The following is an 18,956-nucleotide window of genomic DNA, read 5'->3' on the forward strand; positions in this document are numbered from 1 at the left end:
TCTGCTCTGGTCATGAGATTCCAGCTACAACCTATCATGCACCCTAAGGTCACAAAACGCTGGACTTTTGGTTGTTCCTAGGATAGCAAAGTCCAATAAAGGAGGTAGAGCTTTCTCACATTTGGCTTCCTGATAATGTTTGGGGTTCAGACACACTCTCTCTGTTTAAATCTAGACTAAAAATGCATCTCTTTCGCCAAACATTTTAATAATGTATCTCTAAAATTGTGAGTGTAGTTGCATCTGATCAAATGTGCATTTTTATTCATTAGCTTGGGTTAAAGGGATGGTTCACTTTCAAATAAAATTTTGGTATGTTTTAGCTTACCTCAAGTGCATCCAGGATGTAGGTTTCTTTGTTTCTGCAGTATTTCCCATCTTGATATTTTTAGGTCAAACCATTCTGGTCTGTGACTCATATAACGCAGGTCTATGGTCACCACCTCAAAGAGCATGAACAGAGGAGTCCAAATTAAACAATTCCCCATCGTAAGTACACATTGATGACCTAAGTCACGAAACGAGTGGTTTGTGTAAGAAAACGAATAGTATTTATATCATTTTTACCTCTTGTACACAACCACATCCAACTGATCTGAGGGCACGAGTGCTTTCTGTTGTGACGTGAGCGCGCGCTCTGGCTTAGTCTGCACAGTGGGCAAGCGCGGAAAGTGCCGGAAGTGATCTCTCGCGCGTGTACATCACTCATTGTTTACACTTACGGTCTATGGTTTACACAGAGATTTCGGAAGTGTTACCTTTCACTGTGAAGATCTAAACATATTTAGACGTACAGGAAATTGCAATGGAAGACAATTTCAATATATCAACAGACAACGTTTAATTCTTTTCACAACCATATTTATTTGAACCAGAATACACAGATCAAGTACTCAGGAGCGATCCGCTGCAGCAGCTTGTCTTCAAGCCTCAGAGAGACAGAGATCTCTTCAAAATTGGTGGTGTTTTAGTAGCAAGTGTTGTGAGATGCCAACACAAGTGGAGAGCATATGTTGTCACGAATGGAACACAGCTACAAGGCGATGAAATTGACAGTATCGCATCGCACACCTGCCTGACTGAAGATCCTGAGTTTTCTCCGCTGTTGAGACGCAGTGTTTTGCACGTTGTGTTTAGTTTGCCACATATAAACTGGAGGCGACGTCCAATGCTAGAGGGACCCAATGGCACGCTGTCAATAGAGTGAGTAATGTGTTGTATTTTTATTATAATCGCAACGATTATAGGGTGCATTATAAACAAATTAATTAACTACAATTATTGCATTATATTTCAGACAGTGCAGATTGGTGCCGTATCGTGTGGTAAACAGTAAAAATTGAGTGGCGTTCATGAGCAAGAGATCACTTCCGGCACTTTCCACACTTGCACTGACTAAGCCAGAGTGCGCACACGTCACATCGCACCCTGAGATCAGTTGGATGTGGTTGTGTACAAGAGGTAAAAACTATATAAATACTATTCGTTTTCTTACACAAACCGCTCGATTTGTGTCTTAGGTCATCAATGTGTACTTACGATGGGGAATTGTTTACTTTGGACTCCTCTGTGCATGCTCTTTGAGGTGGTGACCATAGACCTCCATTATATGAGTCACAGACAAGACCGGTTTACCTATAAATATCAAAATGGGTAATACTGCAGAAACAAAGAAACCTACATCTTAGATTTTCTTGAGGTAAGCTAAAACATACCAAAATTTAATTTGAAAGTGAACTATCCCTTTAAATTAATTTTACTTTGTTGGATCAGCAGCTATGCAAATGATGTCTCTATTTTGTTTCTATGTTATGGTAACTAGGATTTACACAAGCTCCAGTCTGGATCCAGAACACCTGAGAAGAGATAATACTGACCCTCAGAGAACCTCAGATGATGCTAACCCTGAATCAACAAACATAACTAAGAATTATTGCTACATGGGTCTCTGCATCATATAATAATTATGAATTAATAATATTAATAATGTTCATCGTCTAGCTGACTACGTCTTGTATTAATTTTTTCTAAAAATCCTGTCAAACGTGCACAAATTGACAGTCACCACCATAAGCTACTACTAAATATTGTAGAAACATAATTTTCTATAAAGTTGCTTTGTAACGATTTGTATTGTAAAAAGCGCTATACAAATAAACTTGAATTGAATATTGCTTAACTTTGGGTGACGCTCCCACCCCCCACCTTAATGTTGATTTTCATCATGTTAGACTTAGCTGCGGTCTATTTAAATTTCCATTATTCAGTGTCTCTTCTATCGCATTGCTGCTTGCAATTAACTCCCTCCTCCAACCCCAACTCCACCAACTGAACCTGTAATCCGATCTAACTTCTTTCTTTACAGTGTCTTCATTGGAAGCAGTCTCTATCACATTTTGTTTACAACTCATGTAATTGCGAATTGTAATTATATATGCTTATAATTTTTCTGATCTGTACCCCAGGGGGGTTTGTCTTGCTGCTCTCCCTGCTCTGTCCAAGCATGGCTGCATGGACAGGTGTGTGGAGTGTTGCCCAGAACATAACCATACCACCAACACTAACTGTATGCAATTATAATTGTCATAAATATACTTGACGGAAGTGGACCTGATTGAAATGTGTTTTAATCCGATTCTTGAAGATGGCTAAGGACTCAGCTGGCCAGATTGAGTTGGGGAGGTCATTCCACCAGGAGGGAACATTTAATTTAAAAGTCCGTAAAAGTGACTTTGTGCTTCTTTGGGATGGCACAATCAAGCGACGTTCACTTGCAGAACGCAAGCTTCTAGAGGCACATAAGTCTGAAGTAACAAATTTAGGTAAATGGGTGCAGAGCCAGTAGTAGTTTTGTAGGCAAGTGCAAATTGATAAACTGAAGTGTGATGTGTATTCTTTTTGGCTCATTAAAAATTAATCTTGCTTCTGCGTTCTGAATTAATTGTAAAGGTTTGACAGAACTGGCTGGAAGACCTGCCAAGAGGGCATTGCAATAGTCCAGCCTGGACAGAACAAGGAGTTGTGCAGCATGTTCCGAAAGAAAGGGCTTGATCTTCTTGATGTTGAATAAAGCAATTCTGCAGGATCGGACAGTTTTAGCAATGTGGTCTGAGAAAGTCAGCTGATCATCAATCATAACTCCAAGGCTTCTAGCTGTTTTTGAAGGAGTTATGGTTGATGTGCCTAACTTGATGGTGAAATTGTGATGAAACGATGGGTTTACTGTAATCACAAGCAGTTCTGTCTTGGCAAGGTTGAATTGAAGGTGATGGTCCATCATCCAGTAAGAAATGTCTGTTAGACAAGCTGAGATGCGAAAAGCTACCGTCGGATCATCAGGATGGAATGAGAGGTAGAGTTGAGTGTCATCAGCATAGCAGTGGTATAAAAAGTCGTATTTCTGAATGACAGAACCTAATAATGCCATGTAGACAGAGAAGTGAAGTGGTCCAAGAACTGAGCCCTGAGGCACCACAGTAGTTAGATGTTGCGACTTGGACACCTCACCTCTCCAAAATACTTTGAAGGACCGTCTGATAGATAAGAATTAAACCATTGAAGTGTGGTTCCTGAGATGCCATTTTCCAATAGGGTTGATAGGAGGATCTGGTGGTTAACCGTGTCAAAAGCAGCGGACAGATCAAGCAGGGTAAGTAATGAAGATTTGGATTCCGCTCTTGCCAGTCTTAGAGCTTCAACGATTAAGAGCAAGGCAGTCTCAGTTGAATGTCCACTTCTGAAGCAAGATTGGTTGATGTCAAGGAGGTTGTTGTGTGTGAGAAATGTAGAGACTTGGTTGAACACAGCTCGTTCAAGATTTATCACAGAATCGGCTTTACTGATGAGATGCACTTGATAATACCATGCAATTTATTGTGCAGCCCAGTTTGTTTATCACAAAGTAGATGAGGAAAACTAGGATGTCGGATATATTCAAAGCACCGCCATTACTGTCTAGAGTGCGTGGAATGGTGCGCTGTGATTGGTTGTTACAGTTTACAGTGTGTGGAATGGTGTGCTGTGATTGGTTGTTACTGTTTACAGTGTGTGGAATGGTGCGCTGTGGTTGGTTGAGCAGATATATCACATTCTGCAGAGAAAATAAGGGAGAAAACATGACAGAATAACTCTAAAAAAATTTACTTTTCAATACCGACCAGACACAATACTGATTTTGGTAGTAACTCAATAAAAAAAAAGGCATTTATCACGGTTTGGTACCAAACTTTTCATATTTTAATATAAAATGATTAGGCAAAATTTACTGAACAGGGCAAATTGGCATTTGATCACAATCCCATAAAAGCAATGGTGGGAGTAGAAAGTTCATTAAAGAACACAGAAACAAACGTCTCGTTTCCGTAATGACAAACGAATAATGAAAAAATAATTGTGCAAACCTTAAATTATATTGTGTAATTTATTTAAATCCCCCTTCTCCTGTAAATTTTGTGTCTAAAAGGAAAACTCTTACAAATGCAAATATAATAAGAAGTTAAGCCCCCAAAATAACTGTCCTTGTCATGGCTGATGTTTCGCTGCATGTCTGGGGAAGTTGTGGCCTAATGGTTAGAGAGTCGGACTCGCAATTGAAAGGTTGTGAGTTCGAGTCTCGGGCCGGCAGGAATTGTAGGTGGGTTGAGTGCATGTACAGTGCTCTCTTCACCTCCAATACCACAACTTAGGTGCCCCTGAGCAAGAACTGAACCCCCAACTGCTCCCCAGGCATAAATGGCATAAATGGCTGCCCACTGCTTCGTGTGTGTGTGTGTTCATGCGTGCGTGCACACTTTGGATGGGTTAAAAGTAGAGCACGAATTCCGAGTATGGGTCACCATACTTGGCTGTATGTCACGTCACTTTAGTAAATCCTGCCATTAGGTTTTAACACCGAAAGAGAGTTTGCGCTGACACACGCTGTTATTAAATCTGACTCTTATAGGTTAAACGGGGCTGAGTTTACAATTAACATATAATTTAAACTCCTTCTTGTGTTGTAAATGACCTATAAACTACTTGTGAAGTGCCAAATAAAAAGAGTGAACAGATGAGTGCAGAATAAGGCTTGTGTACTGCTGAACACACAGTGATATAACTGTAATTACTAAATAAGGGTGAATATACAATTTGATGACATACCTCATATTGTCCTACATAAGAACAGTCATAATGGTAGCAGTAAGTGTATGGCCCTATAACCAAATCCAGAGAGGTTAAAATAATGGCAATGCCGGCGGTTATAGTACTGAAAATGTTCATTCCAAGTGAAGCATTCACCTATAGGGAGAAAACAAACATAAAACAGATTAATAAATTAGCAAAAACTTTAAAGCTATGAGTTAACATAGATGGAAAATTATATAGAGTGCTACAAATACACTACTTGAGGTAGTAGAGAAGAATAAATAAATCATTAATAGCCTTAAGCAGCAATCATCATGACTTTACAGTCCAATCAATCTTCAACAAATATACTGTTAAAAATACAACTGGAAATTCTTCCTCTTACTGTTAGTAAAACAATCATTTGTGCAATTTTTTACTGTCTAAGATACAGTGTGTGATCATGAGATTATGTGGTTTAAGTGAAGTTTAGATGAATCACATGTCATAGGATGTGGAGTGTGCAGGTGTGGAGTTATCATTGGAGCAGCTCAAAATTTCAGCTTAGACAACATGGGACTTAAAATTAGCTTTAACTATACTGGAAATAGGGCTGGGATAAACGATTATTTTTTTCAGACCGATTCAATTATCTCCCCATTAATTGACTACTAACAATTTATACATGTTGATTTACATATCTGAATGAAAAAAAAAAACATGAATTCCTTAACATTGCAATATATGTTTATTACTCTAAAACACATAGCTTACTGCAACAAGCTTACTGAACACATAGGGCCTAGCTTACTGAAAAAAAAGTTCTTCTTTCAGATGAAAATAACAACAACTTGATGTCTAGCATTCAATAAAAAAGGTCACCCAAAATACTTGTTTAGAGCAATTGAAAGAATACAGTAACCAATGTAAACTTGAGGGCTTTAAGCTAATACAGAGAGTGCTTTTCCAAAAAAAAAATTAAAAGAAAATTTACAGTGGGAGCCAGCAGCCTGTCATGGAGAGAAAAAAAAATCTCTGAATGCTCCACGTGAAACTTTGGCGTTCTGCCCTTTTTCTATCTTGTCTAATGATTTTGGTTAATATGCACGAGGGAGAAAGAGAGAGAGAGCAAGACAGCGCTCGTGTAGTTTGAAGACTTTGAGTGCGCGAGAGCGCGTGAAACTTTGGTGTTTCGCCCTTTTTCTATCGTGTTTAATGATTTTGATTAATATGCACAAGGGAGAGAGAGAGCAAGAAGCGCTCGTGTTGTTTTGAAGACTGTGATTGCGCGCGCATAGCCGGGGATCTCTCTCTTATGCACCCTGTCATTCTATTCTACATCACTCTCCAAAAAAAAATCAATGCAGAAAAACCCCTGGATTGGTTATATAACATTGGACAGAATGTTGATCCGGCCATCGCGTATATTCAGCGCACATAAGGTAAAACATTTTGCAAATGTTTTTTAGGGAAATAAAAACAGGTCGACGAATCGATGTGCATATTTTACATCAACGTACTGTTTTTTATTGTCCCAGCCCTAACTGGAAAACTTTTTTGGTACGTCAATTCCTAGTTTGCATTTATGCTTTACAATTCTTGCTCACAGATTAGAGTACAACTTAATCCACAAAATGTAATTTTTTTCTAACAATAATAACACATTTTATTTATAACACACTTAATATTTGAGCAGAATCCCAAAGTGCTACAGATTAAAACAAAAATCAAAAGCTCTGTGCTGTGTACATACCAAACACAAACTGGAGGGTAAATTAATCTTATTTTCGGCAGCAATGCAGAGTGAGCCTGCAGTAATGTACTGAGAAGAGAAAGACCAAAAATTAGGCTTGCGCTGGAATATGTAACTTGTATTGAAAGATGGAACACTTAATTGTATGACTGTTTCTTACGATGACAGATCCCCAGTAAGGCAGTCCACTATAGACAAAGCCATGACTTGCATAAACTGTAGACACAATGCCTAACAGGAGAGTCAGCAGACCAATCATAATCTGGACCGTCTGTGAGGGACAAAAATAATTCAGAAAGTGTGAGGATAAGAGTCTTTCATGAGGGGAAACAATATAATATATACAATATAAATTCATCGGTCACTGTATTAGCGGATATGTAAGATTGGATTACTGTACATTTTTTGATAGTTTGCCACTCCTAAAACATTGTTTAATTGAACTGTTTTACTGCGTAAATGATAAACCTGATCTTATATTGGTCACATTCTTCAATAAATAATGTGTTTGCTTTGTTAATGTGTGAATAAATAAAATTAAATTTATTCATGAACATTTCTTCCCTCACACTGACATGCACAAATAAAAACCAATTATTTGGGTAACGAGACATTCCTCACCCCAAGGGCTTTCGGCTGGCCTTTGAGAAATGCCTGAAGTCCATGAAGAGGTGAAACTCCTGCCACGTGCTGTTCATAAACAGGAGCATTTGTTGATTGTGTTAGCGGTTGCAGCTGGATGATGAGCGCTGAAGAGGTCATGGGTATGACAGTGCTGGACATTCTGGTTTCTGAATCTCCAAATGACCTGTACAAAATCAGAAATAAAGGGAGCTGATCTAATGTGAAGAGCAAAATTGTTCTAGCGTTTCAGACCTGAAGTTGCAAAAAGCACAATCACCTCGTTTTTTTAGTATAAATCTAGGCACGATGAGCAGACAGACACAGATGGAGCAGGCTTGATAGGTACTAAGGGACCAAATTGTTGAGGGCTTTATAAACAAGTTTTAAAGTTTTAAAATAAATTCTATGTTTGATGGGTAACCATTGCATATAAAATAGGAGTTACCGACTCATACTTACGGGACCCAGTAAATTGTATTCTAGCAGCTGTGTTTTGCGTTAGCTGTAGACAGGAGAGGGTGAGACTGAGAAACCCCATAATAAATTGAATTACAATTATCTAAAGATTATTTGTACGTTTGTTAAAAATGGAAGCCAGAGGTAGCATGTACAGGGTCAACATAACTGGCCCTAGTATTGATCCCTGTGGAACTCCACAATTAAGAGGTATACTAAAGGAGGTCTGTAGACCTATATGAACACTTCGATAATGTTCTAAATAATGTTCAGTTTCTTGCACAGAACGATCTTTTTACTTGTTAAGACCTCAATTTATCATCAGCCAAAGCTATTAAAGGGGTCAGTTAGTATTAATCCTCAAATGTCAACTACACATCGGATTGGTTTATTATTTGCATGATAAAAAAATATGAATATGAATGGTGTTATAATGTTATACTAAAACTAAAATAAAATATTGGAAAAAACCCTTAAGAAAAAAATGCATCTTAAGCATGCAGAATAACATAAGTGGACTTTGAACAAATGGGGTTAAGTGAGGTTAATCCAAATTCTGGGCCTCGAGCGCCCACTCACACAATCATCTCAGGCGGATCCTGAGCCCAACCTCCTTGCTCTCCGTCAGTGAGATCCGCGGGCCAAATTCGCCATCTTCATTAGCGCGGTGAACGCAAAACTGAATTCCCGCTCCCGTCGCGGCCGCTCTCTCACGCTGCCTCAGCGCTCTCATTGCACGTCTTCTAGAATCCAGAGCCGAGGACAACTGAACCACGGGTCGCCTTCAACACGCTATTAAATCCATGGTATCCAGTTCAATCATGCAGATAACAGTTATTTCAACTATATTTAGTTCAATTAAACTTCTTTCATGACAAACTTTGAGCCCCCAGCACTTCCAGCAACTCTACTCTCCGTCACACGTAACGTCACGGGAATTCTCCTCCACAGCATCAAACCACAGCGCCCCCTAGCGGCAGGCAAGACATAATTCCACCTACTCTCATTCAACCGATCTCCCTTCTCTATGCTAACATTTCGTTCATAACTCCTCTCACAAACATCCTTTCATCCCAACATCCATTCCTATACTCTTCCTTTCAGCTGATTAAAGCAATACGGCTCACAGCCCAAAGACATGCAGGCTGTTCAAATTGAACGGTCTAAATTGTTTCCCCCTTGACTCGTATGTATTAAAGACTTGTGCACGGATTGATTTTATGTATTAACTGATTTTGCCATGACATATAGCCTCATATGCTGGTATGGCTTAATAAGTAAATAGAAACTATCAGAAATACGGCTCCATGTTTTCTAATAATTTTCTATTTTGGCTCTTTCATTCAGAAGGTGGGGCTTCCTGTGATTAAGCGACCTATTGAGCATTGCATGTTCTATACTGTTGCTCACACAGACCAGCCGGTCTCCTTCAACCTCCAATTCTATTTCCAAACCTCTTTCCATTTCAACCCCTCCCTGCATCTTGCAACACACCCCACTCACAAACATCCTTTCATCCCAACATCCCTTCTTCCAACCTTCCTCTCTCCCTACCTCCTCCCCCCTCCTATCCTCTCATCCCAACAACCCTTCTTCCACCCTTCCTCTCTCCCTACCTTCCCTACCTCCTCCCCCCTCCTATCCTCTCATCCCAACAACCCTTCTTCCACCCTTCCTCTCTCCCTACCTTCCCTACCTCCTCCCCCCTCCTATCCTCTCATCCCAACATCCCTTCTTCCACCCTTCCTCTCTCCCTACCTCCTCCCCCCTCCTATCCTCTCATCCCAACAACCCTTCTTCCACCCTTCCTCTCTCCCTACCTTCCCTATCTCCTCCCCCCTCCTATCCTCTCATCCCAACAACCCTTCTTCCACCCTTCCTCTCTCCCTACATTCCCTACCTCCTCCCCCCCTATCCTCTCATCCCAACAACCCTTCTTCCACCCTTCCTCTCTCCCTACCTTCCCTATCTCCTCCCCCCTCCTATCCTCTCATCCCAACAACCCTTCTTCCACCCTTCCTCTCTCCCTACCTTCCCTATCCCCTCCCATACCATCTCATCCTCAACCCCTCCCCCACTCAATACATCCTTTCATCCCGTCATCCTTTCTTCAGCCACTGTCAGGGCCGCCTCTCTTCTACAGGCGCCTCCACACCTGTGCATTCCGTGATTGAGCCACATGAGAAACTCCTGCTCTCATAACCCTACGATACCAGCAGACTGACCTGCAAAGCACCTCCGCACTCCTATCAAGAATGTGACATAGTCGACAGGCCACTAGCTAGAAGAGCTGTTTACAGATGCAATACCCTAAGTAGGCTTCAGCAGTTAATATGGTGGTTGCCCGGTTGATTCGAACAGCCTCCGGAATTCAGTTCCTACAATCCATAGTCAAGAGTAGTCTCCACAGCATTATGAAATGTGTCCCATAGTCATAATATAACATCCTTGGGGGTTTGAATAGTCCGATTCTACTAATCTGCTCAGACGATGCAGTAGAAATTGGAAAAATAAACAAGGGACAGTAAACAGTTATGCAATTCATGCATAGGCCAACTTAATCTACTCAACAACAACCCCTTCTCTGAGCAACTCCTATACCACGACTCCTTAATCCCGTAAACCGACTCTCGTCTCGTTTCCCATTCCAGAAGTTAGACTTGGCTCCGTGCATCTCTCGCCGGTCATACCACTGACCAAACACCAAATAGGTTTCCCAAGAAGCCATTCTTAATCACCTTGCTCCAAGCATGATCTTCACGATACCTCTCCGGCCAGAACTGTCTTAAAGCTTCCTTCCCATCAACCGACCTACTGTATATCTTCAACTTAACATCTCACTCTAATTCTTTCCTCAGATCCCCACGTGCATTTAAACCTACTTGAGGGATCAACTATTCCTTCGAATAACCACTGGTTGCGATTGCCCAGCTTCTCTCTTTCCAACACATTCATATTTAAAGGCTTTCGAAAAACAGAAACCCATGTTAACCATCTAACGCCTTAACTAATCAGCCTCTGCATCCTCTCTGTACGAACAGGCATACTGAGCTCACATATCTCAACTCTTCCCAAATTTGGGGGTCCTCATTGTCTGGCCTAAATATACGCTAGAGACGGTACCCCCACCCTTAGTCTCCCTGAGCCATCAATTCAAGATGCCCTGATCAACCTGACCATCATCCCATTCACTCGACCCCTTCATCCTCTTTCTACTCTTCCCCAGTTGCATAGCTGGTTTGTGGCGTGGTCCTAGCTAGTGAAATGGGGTTAAGTGAGGTTAACTAAAGCTCGGGAGCAGGGCCACGCCTCAAACAATCACCTGACTTCCAAACCTCCATATATACCGGGCCACCTCACACCGCTCTGCTAGTCTCGTTCTCTCGAACCCACCCTTCCCTCCCTTTCTCATCCATTCAGCCAACCTTATCCCACATTATATTTCTATCAGGTTGTATCAGGGGGTCCTCATTGTCTGGCCTAAATATACGCTAGAGACGGTACCCCCACCCTTAGTCTCCCTGAGCCATCAATTCAAGATGCCCTGATCAACCTGACCATCATCCCATTCCCTCGACCCCTTCATCCTCTTTCTACTCTTCCCCAGTTGCATAGCTGGTTTGTGGCTGGTTTGATTAATCACGCAGCCCTATCCACCTTAATTTTCAAAGCTGCAGCAAGCTGTTTTCTGTGCATGTGCGGGACTTACAGTTCATCTGCTGCTGTAGTGTCACGTTACGCGTTTCAGGAACTAGAAGAGAGAACCATGTGCAGGTATGTATCTTTATTTATAGGGCAAATCCAAAAGAATAAACAGTCCAGGCCGGGTCAAAACCAGGATATCCAAACAGAACATAAACCGGACACGAACACAGGGCAAAGCAAGGCAAGACTGACGGACATGAAACGCAATGACATCAACATTAAACAAGGACTCCGTAACATAGACTGAGACAGACTGGGTATTTATACACAGAAGGATAATGGGGAAAAAGGAGACAGGTGGGGGGAACAATCAATTACGTAACAAGGAGGAAGGTGACCATATAAGGGAACAGGAAGTGATCTGGGACAGACACCGTGAGAAGGAGGACATCTAGTGGAACCCCGGGGAACAACAACCCAGACACTGTGACAGTACCCCCCCTCTACGGAGCGGCTCCCAGACGCTCCAAGACAAAACACAACACAGAGACCAGGAGGGAGGCGGGCAGGTGGAGGCTCAGGGGGAGGGACGGAGGGCCGGAAAAGGAACACATGGGGAACAAACACCAGAAATGTAAACCTAAAACAGGGAGACCAGGAGGGAGGAGGACCGGAGGAGGACCGGAGGAGGGGGAGGGACGGAGGGCCAGACTAAACTAAAGGGAACAGACAGAAACATAACAGAACTCAAAAAACACAAAACAGAAGTCCATGAAGGACATGTTGAGGCGTCCACCAGGGCGGAGCAGATGACCACCACAGCCGTGTGGTCAAGGCCAGAGCCCTCCAGGGCGGAGCGGAAGACCACCACGGCCTTGTGGTCAAAGTCAAAACCCTCCAGGGCGGAGCGGAAGACCACCACAGCCTTGTGGTCAAAGTCAGAGCCCTCCAGGGCGGAGCGGAAGACCACCACGGCCTTGTGGTCAAAGTCAAAACCCTCCAGGGCGGAGCGGAAGACCACCACAGCCTTGTGGTCAAAGTCAGAGCCCTCCAGGGCGGAGCGGAAGACCACCACATCCTCGTGGTCACTGCCTCAGCCTCCAGAACGGCATCGATCACCACATCGGGAACGACCTTGGGCACCGCCTCGGCATCGGGCACCGCCTCGGGAACAGCATCGGGCACCGCCTCGGCCTCTCGAACAGCAGCGAGCACCTCCTCGAGAACAGCCTCGGCCTTGTAGAAGTCCATGAAGGACATGTTGAGGCGTCCACCAGGGCGGAGCAGATGACCACCACAGCCGTGTGGTCAAGGCCAGAGCCCTCCAGGGCGGAGCGGAAGACCACCATGGCCTTGTGGTCAAAGTCAAAACCCTCCAGGGCGGAGCGGAAGACCACCACAGCCTTGTGGTCAAAGTCAGAGCCCTCCAGGGCGGAGCGGAAGACCACCACGGCCTTGTGGTCAAAGTCAAAACCCTCCAGGCCTTGTGGTCAAAGTCAGAGCCCTCCAGGGCGGAGCGGAAGACCACCACAGCCTTGTGGTCAAAGTCAGAGCCCTCCAGGGCGGAGCGGAAGACCACCACATCCTCGTGGTCACTGCCTCAGCCTCCAGAACGGCATCGATCACCACATCGGGAACGACCTTGGGCACCGCCTCGGCATCGGGCACCGCCTCGGGAACAGCATCGGGCACCGCCTCGGCCTCTCGAACAGCAGCGAGCACCTCCTCGAGAACAGCCTCGGCCTTGGGAACAGCATCGGGCTCCGCCTCGGGAACTGCATCGGGCACCGCCTCGGGAACTGCATCGGGCACCGCCTCGGGAACTGCATCGGGCACCGCCTCGGGGACTGCATCGGGCACCGCCTCGGGGACTGCATCGGGCACCGCCTCGGGGACTGCATCGGGCACCGCCTCGGGGACTGCATCGGGCACCGCCTCGGGAATTGCATCGGGCACCGCCTCGGGAATTGCATCGGGCACCGCCTCAGCCTCTCGAACAGCAGCGAGCACCTCCTCGGGAGCAGCCTCGGAAACAGCATCGGGCATCGCCTCGGGAACTGCATCGGGCACCGCCTCGGGAACTGCATCGGGCACCGCCTCGGGAACCGCATCGGGCACCGCCTCGGGAACCGCATCGGGCACCGCCTCGGCCTCCAGAACGGCAACGGACTGTGCCTCGGCATCGGGAACAGCATCGGGCACCGCCTCGGGAACCGCATCGGGCACCGCCTTGGCCTCCAGAACGGCAACGGAATGTGCCTCGGCATCGGGAACAGCATCGGGCACCGCCTCGGGAACCGCATCGGGCACCGCCTTGGCCTCCAGAACGGCAACGGAATGTGCCTCGGCATCGGGAACAGCATCGGGCACCACCTCGGAAACAGCATCGGGCACCGCCTCGGGAACCGCATCGGGCACCACCTCGGGAACCGCATCTGGCACCGCCTCGGGAACCGCATCTGGCACCGCCTCGGGAACTGCATCGAGCACCTCCTCGGGAACAGCCTCGGCCTCGGGAACATTCTCCAGGCCTTGAGGGACGGTCGACGCCTGTCTCCTCGTCCTCCGCCCCCTATGACGGCGAGTCGGTGGCACCTGTACTGGCGACTCAGGCGTTGAATCAACCATCTTGTGCCTTGGTTCTGGGCTGGTGGCCATCTTGTGCTGTGGCTCTGGGCTGGTGGCCATCTTGTGCTGTGGCGCTGGCTCAGCGGCCATGACGTGAACCGTCTTGGGAACTTCTAGTATACCCGATAGCCTCTCGAAGTAGTCGAGAAGGGTATTAGCGGCCCTCTTGGGCGTTGGTGTTGAGCTGGCAGCCATCTTGCCCTGTGGGGTGAGGCTGGCTTCCATCTGGCCTCGTGGTGCGGGGTTGGTGGTTACGCACCACAGCGGCGCTGGGTCGGTGGCCATCTTGCGCCGTGCTTCCTCTCGCCCACCTCCTCCTCGACGACCTCCCCTGGTTCCACGGAAAACCACCAGGCGAGTTCCTTCGAAACCGCCTCTGTCCCGCTCTGTGACTGGGGATGAGGCATGGGCAGACATACCTGCTGGTTCTCTTGGTGACGGAGTCCTTCTGTCACGTTACGCGTTTCAGGAACTAGAAGAGAGAACCATGTGCAGGTATGTATCTTTATTTATAGGGCAAATCCAAAAGAATAAACAGTCCAGGCCGGGTCAAAACCAGGATATCCAAACAGAACATAAACCGGACACGAACACAGGGCAAAGCAAGGCAAGACTGACAGACATGAAACGCAATGACATCAACATTAAACAAGGACTCCGTAACATAGACTGAGACAGACTGGGTATTTATACACAGAAGGATAATGGGGAAACAGGAGACAGGTGGGGGGAACAATCAATTACGTAACAAGGAGGAAGGTGACCATATAAGGGAACAGGAAGTGATCGTGAGAAGGAGGACATCTAGTGGAACCCCGGGGAACAACAACCCAGACACTGTGACATATAGGGAATAGAGTGGTGGAACTATGATGTCACTTGGTTGGAAAAATCCAGAAGCGAGTTCGCATTTTAGCACTTTTGGTTCCATCGTCCCAGAGTCAATGGGTTGTTTGAATGGGATTTTGGTTAAATCCTTTAAATAAGTTCCTTGGTTCACACAGCCTCAAGATATTTTCATAAAACACACCAATTACACCCTACTCAAGATTTTTTTAAAACGTTACATTTCTTAAAAAAGAAGGTTGTTAGCAGGTTGCTAAATGGGACTACATGTGCTGTCGGAGACATAAAACAGCATCACAGTTTTTATCAATTTACAGTATTTTCCAGTCGTAATTTAATTTGTAATGCAATTAATTGTAGAATAACCAATTCATATTTTCCTGCATTTTATATTGTTGTTAAAAAAAAATTGTATGTCCTAAAATGCATCACAAGTCTTGGGATGGAAGATGATTGTTTTATCGCTTTCCCACTAATGCAGAGACTTCAGGTGTCTTAAGGTAAACTCATATTACCATTATTCCATGTTAACACTACATTTACCGGCTTAGTCACGATGAAAGTGAAACTTTAATGATGCATAAAGCCACATTAAATTTAAATGTTTACATCCACATGAAGCTGTTACGGAGCACATAGATTGAGGATTTTCTAGAAGCAAAGATAAAATAACATTTTGTGTAACTTAACCACCCTAACAAAGCTGAAATGTGGTACTTTCTTCACTAAAATATTAAATATTAATTTTAATACATTCATTTATTTAATTCACTTTACTATTTATTATTAATGTCTCATTTCAGTTTTAGTTTGGCTCTAGTTTTGTATTTATTCCAGTTTATATGAAAGGGTTAATGTAGTGTGGATTAAAATTCATATATAGAGTAAATCCCTTTTACTGAACAGGTTAAAATAAATTCCGCTATTAAGTTCTGGAGGTTTTATTTAGTTTTCAAAATTCAAAAGTTATATTATTTTGTGAAGATTATCTTGATATCTCTGACAAAACAGGTTTTTTTTTCAATAACCCAAAAAGCCTAAGGAAAAATCCTACAGCCTTTTTTTGGACGGAACCAGTGTCAACAACCGCCTACAAAGTCGTCCCACTCTATAACGGGAAGAATAACAAAGTGCAGTAAACGGTAAAACTGTCTAAACATGTTTTAATAAATACTTTTTGTGATAAACGTTATCTGTTCATAAACTGTTTCTGACTCCTCGAGTAAACAGCTCACAACTCAAGTTCAGTGTCCTAAACACACAATTATTGTGACATTTAGTAGAAACACACTGGACTTAAAGACAGAAGCTTTATTTGCAGCAATCAGAAATGCGCTCTTATCACAAGATGAATTTTTAGTTTCGATTTACAAAGGGTTAATGTAGCGTGGAATCAAATTCTCATACAGACCCAGCCGGCACATGACCGACCTTCAACGTTGAAATATGGTTGAAATAAGGTCAGTTGTGGTTTCAACGTTGAAACAACGTTGATTCAACGTTTAAAGCTGAATGGTTGAAAAACATCCAGCACATGACCAACTTTCAATGTTGAAATATGGTTGAAATAAGGTCAGTTGTGGTTTCAACGTTGAAACAACGTTGATTCAACGTTTAAAGATGAACTGTTGAAAAACTTCCAGCACATGACCAACTTTCAACAATGAAATATGGTTGAAATAAGGTCAGTTGTTTTAATGAAACAACGTTAAAAATGTTTAATGCTAAATGGTAGAAAAAGGTTAACAAGCTTTTAAATTATTTATATTAAATTATTTAAATTAATTATTATTTTAATAGCATTTAAAAATATTTTAGTCATGATACCTATTCTAAAATCTAAAGGTATATGTTAAATATTATCATCATTAACAACAATAAAACTATACATTTCGCTGCTTTATCACACTGAAACAACTCCCATTGGTAGTTTTATTTTATTACTTCTATCATGATTGGTTAATCTGGCTGTCATTCAGGAAACTGGACAACGAATCGGTTCGCGCTTTTCTACATTTAAAAATATGACCGTTATTGTCGTCTTTCTGTGAGTGAGGCGGCTAACTGTGAGCTGCTGCTCGTTATAACTGACTGCTCGGTCGGTCCCGAATTATTTCATATTTGCCTGTACATTTTTTATTTATTTTGAGCGAATTTGAGTCGTGACCTGTCAATGGAGTACAAAAACTGTGAACACAAGAAAGGTCAGGTGTTCTGCGAGGTCCTGAAAACATCCTGTCAAAATGAGGTAAGAAAATCGCTAACTTTATCTTTATTATCTTTTGAAAATAGTAAAGTATTACCAGAGTTTACAAATGGGTAGTTAAAAGGACATGTAACCTGCAGATAAATAAATACTCGTGTGTCTATTTTTGCATTGCTTTATCACAGCTGATCAAGTTAGATGCTCACCTAATGTGTTACTGGTAAGTTATGTGTTAATCTCTTTTAGAGATTTTCCCATATTTTCCTGATATGAATCCCATGCATTAGGTGTGTTATATATGTTTGTATTCTTATAATAGTTTCAAAGTGTTTTCTGCAACATATAAGTGCAAATGTCGTTATTTAAATAATATAATTTTAATGAATTAATGAAAATAAAAAAAAAATAAAAAAAAAGGATTGTTTAAAGCCATGGTTCTCAAAGTGTCAGGCCCCCTCTAGTTGTTTTGCAGGTGAATCACTAAATTAAACTAATTAATGTTAATACATTTTAACTTAATCTTTGAGTAAGTTTTTTTTTTTTGCACATTTAAGTATGTTACAGTTAAAGTACAGTACAGTTTTGTAACTTTGTAACTTTTTTTTTCATTTACCTGTGTATGTAAGCACAGTTGTAGTGTTAATGTTCAAACTGTATTTACCATGGTAAAGTGTCTGACAATTAATTTTCTTAGAATAAAACTGCCTCATTTTTTAACTGTAGAGCTGTAGCTGAATAGTTTGGCCTACTACGCTGCTGAAATGTAATGTTGGTCATTATGGTGCAACTTAATATTTAATAACAAATATTTTCTGAAGTGGTACTTGGTATAAAAAGTTTGAGAATCAATGGTTTAAAGAAATGGTATAATATGAAATTCTGCTTTTTAAGAACTTTTCAGTAAACCATTTCTTCTTTCCCCTTGTAGAGTCATCGAGGATCCAGCTTGTTCTTGAAACATTGGTAAGAAATTGTTCATCTGCTTCATTGCACTGTCACTTCTGCTAGAGATGCTTTGACCTTTTGTGATAGGTTTTGGTTGTGCTTAGTTTAATAAAAATGTACTGAATTTGATTTTACTTGTTTTACTACACTGTAATGTTAGTGTTCTGATTAAAACAGTGTAACTAGGGGCTCTGAAAACACTGCTTGTGAATAATTTGTTAATATTGTACATTTTCATCTGAATACATTAAATAAGTGTTTAATGAATAGTGTTGTCCACTTTGGTTCCAACCTCACTGTTACTGAACTGTAAAGTGAAAATATTGTGTGATTTATTTTGCATTCAGTTTTCAGTTAAATATATTTCACAATATCAAAGTTATTGTGAAACATTGTGAACATACCTAAACAAACTGGTTAAATCTTATGTTCCCTCCAGAAGTTTGCCCTCTGCAAGTGAACGACGCCTTGTGGTGCCATCCCAGAGAGGTTCATAATCACTCTCTCGGACCTTTTCCTGGACTGTGCCCAGCTGGTGGAATCACCTCCCAATCTCAATCCGAACTGCTGAGTCTTTACTCATTTTCAAGAAACATCTTAAGACTCATCTTTTTCACCAGAACTTAACCAACTAATGCTAGCACTTTTCCTTCTTTTCTTGTCTTTTATATATATAAAAAAAAAAAAACCTGGCTATGCGTTCTGTACTAGACTAACTGAGACTTGTCATGGCACTTGTATCCTGTTGTT

General features: G+C 42.6%; 1 protein-coding gene and 1 long non-coding RNA gene across 4 annotated transcripts in view; one reads left to right on the forward strand and one right to left on the reverse strand.

Moving 5' to 3' along the window:
- LOC113078659 (membrane-spanning 4-domains subfamily A member 4A-like) overlaps positions 1-18,956 on the reverse strand; it is a 42,909-nt gene that overhangs the window by 12,843 nt on the left and 11,110 nt on the right. For both annotated transcript variants that reach the window (XM_026250993.1, XM_026250991.1), the window contains exons 2-5: positions 7,478-7,664; positions 7,017-7,127; positions 6,857-6,925; positions 5,140-5,277 (exon numbers count right to left, since the gene is read on the reverse strand). In XM_026250993.1, coding sequence (XP_026106778.1) covers positions 5,140-5,277; positions 6,857-6,925; positions 7,017-7,127; positions 7,478-7,639 — 480 coding nt within the window. In that variant the 5' untranslated portion in view covers positions 7,640-7,664. The remainder of the gene's footprint in view (positions 1-5,139; positions 5,278-6,856; positions 6,926-7,016; positions 7,128-7,477; positions 7,665-18,956) is intronic.
- Positions 17,281-18,837, forward strand: LOC113078660 (uncharacterized). 2 transcript variants are annotated; one of them, XR_003281589.1, is made up of 3 exons: positions 17,281-17,303; positions 18,190-18,224; positions 18,646-18,837. It is a non-coding gene; the product is annotated as an uncharacterized LOC113078660 (long non-coding RNA). The 2 variants fall into 2 exon arrangements; XR_003281590.1 differs by lacking the exon at positions 17,281-17,303 and adding an exon at positions 17,465-17,481.

Source organism: Carassius auratus, unplaced genomic scaffold (assembly GCF_003368295.1).
Source record: "Carassius auratus strain Wakin unplaced genomic scaffold, ASM336829v1 scaf_tig00026283, whole genome shotgun sequence".
Lineage (NCBI taxonomy): Eukaryota > Metazoa > Chordata > Actinopteri > Cypriniformes > Cyprinidae > Carassius > Carassius auratus.